Below are 9,285 nucleotides of genomic sequence, written 5' to 3'. Positions count from 1 at the left end.
GGCTCATGCCGATGTGCGCAGGGCCACACCGATATGGCAGGCATCTTATAGTGCGCTGGGGAAAGATAAGCTGGTTCAGGGTAGCTTCACAGTCGGTGTGAGCAGGCCCCAGGAAGCAGCATGAGCCTGCACGGGGAACGCAGGCGTGGAAGCTGGCCCCGCACAGGGTCCCTGCTCACTGGCTGTTGACGGGTCAAGTTCGTTGACTTCTCTGAGCCTCGGTCTACTCTCCCTGTAAGGGTATTAACCGCAGTGTGTCTAGAGCCCCAAGGCAGAGGACATTTGAAAGAGTCACTGCCGCTATTGCTGGGAGACTGTGCAGGGAGGAGAGGGCTGGCCTCACCTCTTCGTGCAGTCAACGCATTGTTGAAGGGACGGAGGCTGTGCCTGAGCAGGTGCAGACATCCTGGCACAAAACGAGGTGTGCCACCCCACTCACCCACTTTCGCCTGATCAGAAATACAAGGACGTGGAGCCCAGTCTGAAGATCGAGGAGGTGGATGGCCTGGAGCTGGTGAAGAGGTTCTCAGAGGACATGGAGAACATGCTGCGGAGGAAAGTGGAGGCCGTCAAGGTACTCCAGGCCCTGGGACCTGTGAGGGGATCTCTCCCCGGCCCCATGACTGCTGGACAGCCCCTGCCAGTGTCACGGTGCTGCATCGTCCCACCCCCAGGACCCTCTCCTACCTTAAGGGCTCTGTCTGCACCTTCATTAGGCAAAAGAATCCTTGTCGAGGAGGGAGTGATGGGGAGCAAGAGGAGGGGCAGAGGGCTGGGACTGGAGCCCGGCCTCAGGGGGCACCGCCCTGTGCAGTAGGAGCAACCTACAGTGTTAAGAGGGACTTGCAGTCATGAGGTCGTGCTCAGTGACTGGCGTAGAGCGGGCTTTGGAGAGAACATCTGGCATCACTGACTGAGCGAAGGGTGGGCAGACGGCAGGGGGTAGACAGGAGCACCCCTAGATGGAGAGCCCCAAAGCAAGGCTCCCTGCCTCTCCTCTCCCCTTTCCTCCTCTCCCTCCCCCCTGCAGCCATAAGAACCACCCTTCATAGTCCCTGAGGGCTCTGAGGGCCATGTGGGCAGCAGAGGTGTTCACTGATGGGCCCTGTGCTCAGGTGACTCCATCACTGGACAGCCACTGAGCCTGGCGGGGTCTGGTAGAAACAGAATGTGTCCTTCCCTGGTGTGAAGTGTCTACCCAGAAGCCTGTGGGGACCTGAGTGATGCGAACCAGTAGATACAGTGTGGTTAGAGAGCCAGGACTCGCACCACCCAAGACCAGTGTGGCCCCTGAAAGGACTCTCGGGCCAGCCATGCCCTTTGGGGAGCCAGGAGACAAAAAGAGAGGAGATGGGCCAGGTGGTTGGCTGGGGATAGGTGCCGAGGCCTGCACTGAGCAGCGGGGGTCAGGCCTCCCACCTTTCTCTGCCCCCCACCTCTGGGGAAATCCAGCATCACAGTCTCACGGGGGCCTCTTTCCCATGAGTTACAACCTATAGCCTCTTTTCTCCAGGCCCTGGGGCAAGGGATTTTAGCATCAGGAACCTACGAGAGGATACTCAGGGACCCAAGAGCCCCTCCTGGGCCCCGGGGTCATGCACCGCAGCAGGAGGACTGCACCCTCACACACAACATAGCACCGGCAGTCAGGCCTGCTTCCTTCCCCAGCAGGTGCTGTCTAAACAGCCTGCCTGGGTCCAGCACAGACACAGGACGCGACACACACCACTGCGGGCTTTGTCCTGTGGCTACAGCAGCAGGCAGTCCTGGGAGCCCCCGATGCTGGGGCTGTGGGCTTCCTGGGCTCCAGCGTCACTGTGCCCTTCCCATAGCCTCAAACGTGGAAAACATGGACACCAGGCCCTGCTCCCTGCTGGGTGTGGGGGGTCTGAGGGGGCCGCAGACCTCCTGTGAGGGTGCCCAGGGGAAGTTTCCCGCAAAGCAGCACTGAAGTAATTTTTGTCCTGTGGAATTTCTTTGTCACATTCTAGGAATTGGGGGCTGGAGGGAGGCAGGGACTCTCCTACCCAACTTATGCTGTATGGACAGGGCCCGGGAGGCCCCGCAACCTCCCCACAAACCCGAAACAGGAGCGCAGGCCCCGGGCTCCCAGCCCTACCTCCCCTGATGCTCTGGTGCTGCTGCTGCTGCTTTTTAAATTTGTATTGGGGTAAAATACACATAACATAAAATTTACCATTTTAACCATTTTAAAGTGTACAATTCACTGCATTCAGTACATTACAATGTTGTACAACCATCACCACACCTAGTTCCAGAACTTTCTCATCACCCCAAACAGAAACCCTGCACCCATTAAACAATTGTACACCCCCATTCCCCCTTCTCCCAGCCCCTGGCAACTACCAATCTGCTTTCTTTCTATGGATTTGCCTATTCTGGATATTTCACATAAATGGAATCATACGACATGTGACCTTTTTATCCACTTATTTCACTTCGCATAGTATCTTCAAGGTCCACCCATGTTGTAACACGTATCAGACCTTCATTCCTTTCTAAGGCTGAATAATATCTCATGGTATGTATAGCCCACATTTAGTTTATCCATTCATCTGTTGATGGACATTTGGGTTGTTTCCACCTTTTGGCTTTGAATACACACACACACGCACACACACACACACACACATTTTAACAGACTTTATTTTTTAGAGCGGTTTTAGGTTCACAGGAAAATCGAGCAGAAAGTAGAGAGAGTTCCGTATACCCTCTGCCCGCCCCCCCACACCTCCACCGTATCAGCATCTGCCACAAGAGTGGTGCGTGTGTGACAACCAGTGAGCCTGCGCTGACACAGCACTGTCACCCAAAGTGCACAGCCTGCATTAGGGTTCACTCTTGGCATTGTACATTCTGTGGGTTTTGACACACGTGTAATGACATGTATCTGCCATTACAGTAGTATCACACAGAAGCGTTTCAGGGCCCTAAAAATCCCCAGCCACTTGCAGCCGCTTGTCTTCTTACCTTCTCTAGTTCTGCCTGTTCCAGAACGTCGTGGAGCTGGAACCGTCCAGTGCGTACTCTCTTCAGACTGCCTTCTTTCACTCAGCGACATGCTTCTAGCTCTTGGCTGCTGTGAATGTGGGGCCTAAGTTCTTGTTTGTGTCCCTGTTGTGGGTACATACCTAGACGTGGGATTGCTGGGCCACATGGTGACTCTGTGCTGCAGTCACCAAGGACCCACTGGCCTCCTTACCCTTGATTTTGCCCTTTGTGCCCCGTCCCTCAGAGCCTGGTGGAGGCTGCAGAGGAGGCTGACCTGCGGCATGAATTCAACAAGTCCCTCGTGGTGAGTCCCGTTCCTAGAGCTGGTGCTGGGAGGGAGAAGCGACTATGCACCAGCCCTCAGGGCCAGGGTAGCCTGAGGACGGGATGGGGGCGGCCATCCACTCATTCGATAGATGCATGTCACTCATGCACCCATGGCAAAGCCCTGCTGGCCTCTGGAGCTGAGCATATACTTGACCTCAGGAAGCTCACAGGCCAAATAATGCCAATATAAGGCATGCAACGGGCCATGGAATGGCCAGTGGAGGTCAGGAGAGTGCAGAATGGAGAAGGGGCGCAGGAACTCCTGCAGACGGGGGGTCCTGAGGACTGGGGGCTGGGCAGGCCAGGCACGGGGAAGGGGTTTCTGGGCTGAGGAAAAAGGGCAGACACAGGAATAAGAAAACTCAAGGCTGGTTGGGGACAGCTGGGGGCTCAGCTCTGTGTGTCCAGAGGATGATGAAGCAGAAACCCACCCTGGAAAGGTAGATAGGGGGATGTGGTGGGGCCTTGAGTGCCAGGGGAGGAGTCTGGCCTGTCTGCAGCAGAGGGTGACTAGTACAGGCAGGCTGGAAGGGACGTGGAGCTCAGTGGGGGTCCTTAGGTGGGGGACAGTCCCACTGGGAGTGCCCAGGGTGTGGACGCGGCCATGCACAGGGAACCGGGAAGAGGCTCTGATTCTGACCCTGCGGGTGGAGATCCCTGCAGACCCTGCACTGCCTCTGCCCAAGACAGCAGGAAGCTGGATCCACAGGGCCATGGGCCCTGCCTGAGGTGCCATTAAGTGCCTCGAGGACCCCTTGCACCCTGGAAGAAATGGGTGGTGCTCCTGAGGTGTTGGTGTCCCTGCGTCTCTCCATGCCGTTACGTCTGCCTGTCTGTCCCCATCTCTGGCTGCGTCCTTATGCACTAAACGAGGTGGGGAGCTGATGCAGTGATCAGGACATTTGGCAGCAAGCTGACCCAGGCAGTTGTGCCTCTGGTGATCTGCAGATGTGTTGTTGTGGCCCGAGTCACCCTGACTGTCCCCCCAGGCCTCTGACCCACTGCTCTCTTTCCCCCACTCCCCCGCTCTGCTCGGCTGGGCTGCCTCCGCCCCAGTTTGACTATTACAACTCGGTCCTGATCAACGAGAGGAACGAGAAGGGCGACTACGTGGAGCTGGGAGCCGAGTTTGTCCTCGAGTCCAACGCGCACTTCAGCAACCTGAGGGTGAACACCTCCCTGAGCAGCGTGCAGCTGCCCACCAACGTGTACAACAAAGGTGACCGCCTGTCCTGCAGGGGGCTGGGGGCCGGGGGTAGCGAGGCTGGTGGGTTTTCCTGATTTTTTCTCTGTTTTCCGGAGAAGCACTGCAGCATCATAAACTCTCTCCCCAACCTCCTTGATGGGGGGTGAGAAAAGAAATAATTCTACACACCCCAAGCACTGGGAAAAAACTCGGTGTTTGCGAGTAGAGGGTGTGAGTAGGGCTCTCCAATGAGATGCCAAGCAAGTTGTGAAGTTCATCACTGCAGGGTGTGTGTGCACAAAGATTTGGTCACTGTTGCTTCTGACTTAGTTTCTCCTACAGTTTCTTCTATCATCTCACCCTTCAGACCCAGACATTTTAAATGGAGTCTACATGTCTGAAGCCTTGAACCCTGTTTTTGTGGAGAACTTCCAAAGAGACCCAACATTGACCTGGCAATATTTTGGCAGCTCAGCTGGATTCTTCAGGATCTACCCAGGTAAAGACATCATGTGGCATCTCCATGATCCTCCCGGCTTTTTATCTGGGAATAAGGCAACAGGGGTACTGAAGATGGACCCTGGCACTTGGCCCTCAGTGAATGGGGCAAAAGCACTTCCAACCTGTTACTGGAGAAGAGGGTCTGGGGAAGTCGGATCACTGACCTTTTCACCCTGTCCCCTACCAGGTTCTTGACTCCACTGCAGGAAATAATTCAAGGGCAGAATCAGAGCAGAAAGCAAAAACAAGTTTAACAGAAAGCGTAGGGAATACACATTTCACAGTCAAAAGTGCAGGCTGCTGGGCCGGCCCGTGAGTGCGGTGCTGATAACACCAAGGCCGCGGGTTCGGATCCTGTATAGGGATGGCCGGTTTGCTCACTGGCTGAGCATGGTGCTGACAACACCAAGCCAAGGGTTGAGATCCCCTTACCGGTCATCTTTTAAAAAAAAAAAGTGCAGGCTGACTCAAGTGAGTTGCTGTCCCACTTTTTTATCCTGGCTTCCAGCTTTTATGATTGGCTATCTAAACACATTCATGCTACCCGTGAATATGCAACTAAGGGGATGGTTCCCTGTTAGGGAACTCTTATGTAATTCCTGTCCCACACATGCTGTTTGTTCCTTTTTGCATATGCTCAGTACTCAAATTCCTGCATATACACATAGTATACTTAAAATACACTTAGTACTCTCTAGTGCCTCCAGTGGAAGGTCATTCAAGACCAAATTCCTTTCTACTGAGCATGCTCAACCACTGAAATTGACCAAATTTGCCTCTGGTGGTTTCAATCTCCCAGTGTTGGTGCTGAAAATAGGTGCAACACACTACAGTAACTGGGACCCAGAGGAGTGGCCTGAGACCCTGGGGAGTGGGTTGAGACTCAGGGGAGTGGCCAGAGACCTACCTTCAGGGAAAATGAGCACCTCCTATCTCAAACCCACACTGTACATGCCTCACAACATGATATGCACTTATTCATAAAGAGCTGTTGAATGGATGAATTAGTGAGTGAGTGAGTCCACCCAACCCCATGGCAACCAGCCAATGAACACCCACATGGAGCTCCTATGAAAAGCACTGTGGAAGATGCAAAGGGGGATAAAATAATTCTTTATTTTAATAAGTTTGCATTTTAATTGGAAAAATGAGGCATCTTCACTTGAAGTATTCAACAGCAAGGCAGAAAATGTCACAGGTCACTATGTGATTAGTGGCCAACTTAATAAATAGAGTGGGGAAAGCTTTCCTGTCCACCAATAAAAATAGAAAACAAAAACATGTACCACAACGTACACAAGAGTTCTACCTCTTATTACTTCCCATTTAGAATAATCCCCCTCCACCTTTTACCCTGACTCATTTTCATATTTTAGCACACCAGAAAGTCTTAAAGTTGCCCCACCTTTCTGAGACAGGAAACCAGAAAGGTCCTAAAGGACCCCTCTGTGTCCCCAGGCTGGAAAGCCAGCCCCTCTCTTGGAGGATAAAGGACCTCTGGCTCTTGTAGCTCCCTTGTCAGCATGCTCCTCCTGCATTTCTGTGCCAATATCCACTATTAGCCATCAGTTCCACTTGTGTTCTCTGGAGCCTGAATGAGTGAGTTTATTCTTCTTCCACGTAGCACCTTCACGAGAAACTCACATATCCCTCACGTCCCCTCCAGGGTAGAACACCTGTAAATATTCCTGCCACATCAGGGCTTCCAGAGACATCAGCATGAGTAGAGGGGGCATTTCTCACACATGCACCCATCTGTGTATCCACATCTGCCCTCAAGTAGACAGGATGAAACTTATGATGATCCGGGGACGTAGTCACGGTGCACTCTCCCCATAGGTCCATGCAGGCCCATTCTTATTTATTTATTTTTAATTTATAGCATGATGAAAACCTTTCCCAGACTATTACCAGTACCTTATACCAACTGTGTGCTCCTCCTGTACCCTGCCTCTACCACCCAGCCCTCCCTGGCCAGTACGGATACCCTGCACTTCCAGTTTATCACTCTGTTTAGGTGTTTTGATGTTTGTTTGTATCTCATGTTTATACAAACACACACACACGTGCTTTGAACATGGGTGTGCAAATATCCATCCATGACCCTGCTTTCAATTCTTATGGGTATATACCCAGAAGTGGAATTGTTGGATCATATAGTAATTCTATTTTTAATTTTTTGAGAAATCTCCATATTGATTTCCACAGGGACTGTACCATTTTACATTCCCACCAACTGTGTACCAGGGTTCCAATCTCTCCACATCCACTCCAACACTTGTTATTTTCTTTTTTTTTTTTTTCCTTTTTGTCTTTTTTCGTGTCCGGCAACGGATCGCAACCCTCAGTGTCGTGCCCGTACCGGACCGGGACCGGCAACGGGATCGCAACCCTCGGTGCTGCGCCCGCACCTCGCTCAGCCAGTGAGCGGGAACCAGTCTGTATGTGGGATCCGAACCCTCAGTGGGAGCACCGCCGCACTCCCAAGCGGCGCACTGTAGCAGTGCGCCACCGGGCTGGCCCGTGTTTGCTTGTTTGTTATAGTAGCCATCCTAATGGGTAGGAGGTGTATCTCATTGCAGATGTGATTTGTGTTTCCTTAATGACTGATGGTGTTGAGCATCTTTTCATTTGCTTATTAGCCATTTGTTTATCTTTATTGGAGAAATGTCTATTCAAGTTCATTGCTGATTTTTAATTGGGTTGTTTATTGTTATTGAGTTTTAGGAATTCTCTATATATTCTGGATATTAATTCCTTGATAAATATATGATTTGAAAATATTTTCTCCCTTTCTGTGGGTTGCCTTTTTACTCTGTTGACATTGTTTTTGATGGACAAATTTTGAAAATTTTTACAAAGTCCAATTTGTCTATTTTTTTCTTTTGTTGCCAGTGCCTTTTGTGTCATATGCAAGCAATCATTGCAAAGTACAATGTCATGAGGCTTTTTCCATAAGTTTTTACCAAGAGTTTTATAGTTTTAGGTCTTACATTTAAGACTTTTATCCATTTTCAGTTAATTTTTGTACAAGGGTACTTTAAACAGTTAATGGAAAAATAGAATTAGAAAATAATATAAATCTTTCCATTCACTGTTTGAAGTACCCTCATATATGGTGTCAGGTAAGGGTCAACATCATTCTTTTGCATGTGGATATCCAGTTTTCCCAGAGCTGTTTGTTGAAAAGACTGTCCTTTCCCCATTGAATGGTCTTAGCATCATTATAAAAAATCATTTGATCATCTATGTTCATTTCTGGGCTGTCCTATTTCCTTGGTCTATATGTCTGGTTTTATGCCACTGCCACACTGCTTTGATTACTGTAGCTTTGTAGTAAGTTTTGAAATCAAGAAGTGTGATTCTTCCATCTTTGTTCTTTTTCAAGATTGTTCTGACTATTCTGGGTCCCTTGAGATATGAATTTTACATGGGTTTTTCTGATATGGGTTTTTCTATTTATACAAGAAACACCATTGGGATTTTGATAGGAATTGCATTGAATCAGTAGATCACTTTGGGTAATATTGACATCTTGGCAATATTACGTATTTCAATCCATGAAAATGGGATATATTTCTACTTATTTCAGTCTTTAATTTATTTCATTGCACAAGTCTTTTACTTTCTTGGTTAAGTTAATTTCTAAGTATTTTATTGTTTTTGTTGTATTGCAAATGAAATTGTTTTTGTAATTTCTTTTTCAGATTGTTCATTGTTAATCTATAGAAATGCACCTCATCTTGTGTGTTGAGTTTGTATCCTGCTACTTTGCTGAATACATTTAATAGGTCTAACAGTATTTTGTGTGGAATCTTTAGGGCTTTTTGCATATAAAATCGTATCATATGCGAACAGATAATTTATTTCTTCCTTTCCAACTTGGGTGACTTTTATTTCTTTTTATTGTTTAATTGCTGCGGTGAATTGAATGTTCCCCCTCCCCCACCCCCGTATTAGTCTGTTTCTGTTGCTTATAACAAAATACACAGAACTATGTGATTTATAAGAAAATGAAATTTATTGCTTACAGTTTTGGAGGCTAGGAAGTCCAAAGTCCAAAGTCCTTCACATCTGGGGCCGGCCCGGTGGCGCACTGCTACAGTGCGCCGCTTGGGAGCGTGGCGGCGCGCTCCCGCCGAGGGTTCGGATCCCACATACAGACTGGTTCCCGCTCAATGGCTGAGCGAGGTGCGGGTGCAACACCGAGGGTTGCGATCCCGTTGCCGGTCCCGGTCCAGTACGGGCGCGACACTGAG

General features: G+C 49.7%; 1 protein-coding gene across 1 annotated transcript in view; it reads left to right on the top strand.

Annotated features, from left to right (window-relative positions):
* Positions 1–535: 535 nt before the first annotated feature.
* CACNA2D4 (calcium channel, voltage-dependent, alpha 2/delta subunit 4) overlaps positions 536–9,285 on the top strand; it is a 114,031-nt gene continuing 105,281 nt past the window's right edge. Inside the window, exons 1-4 of the mRNA XM_008572436.1 lie at positions 536–574; positions 3,257–3,316; positions 4,396–4,558; positions 4,893–5,024. Of these exons, the coding sequence (XP_008570658.1) occupies positions 536–574; positions 3,257–3,316; positions 4,396–4,558; positions 4,893–5,024 (394 nt within the window). The remainder of the gene's footprint in view (positions 575–3,256; positions 3,317–4,395; positions 4,559–4,892; positions 5,025–9,285) is intronic.

The sequence above is a fragment of the Galeopterus variegatus genome, unplaced genomic scaffold (genome assembly GCF_000696425.1).
Source record: "Galeopterus variegatus unplaced genomic scaffold, G_variegatus-3.0.2 Scaffold784, whole genome shotgun sequence".
NCBI lineage: Eukaryota > Metazoa > Chordata > Mammalia > Dermoptera > Cynocephalidae > Galeopterus > Galeopterus variegatus.
The sequence above is the reverse complement of the archived record's forward strand: the minus strand, read 5'-3'. Positions and strand labels throughout refer to the sequence as shown.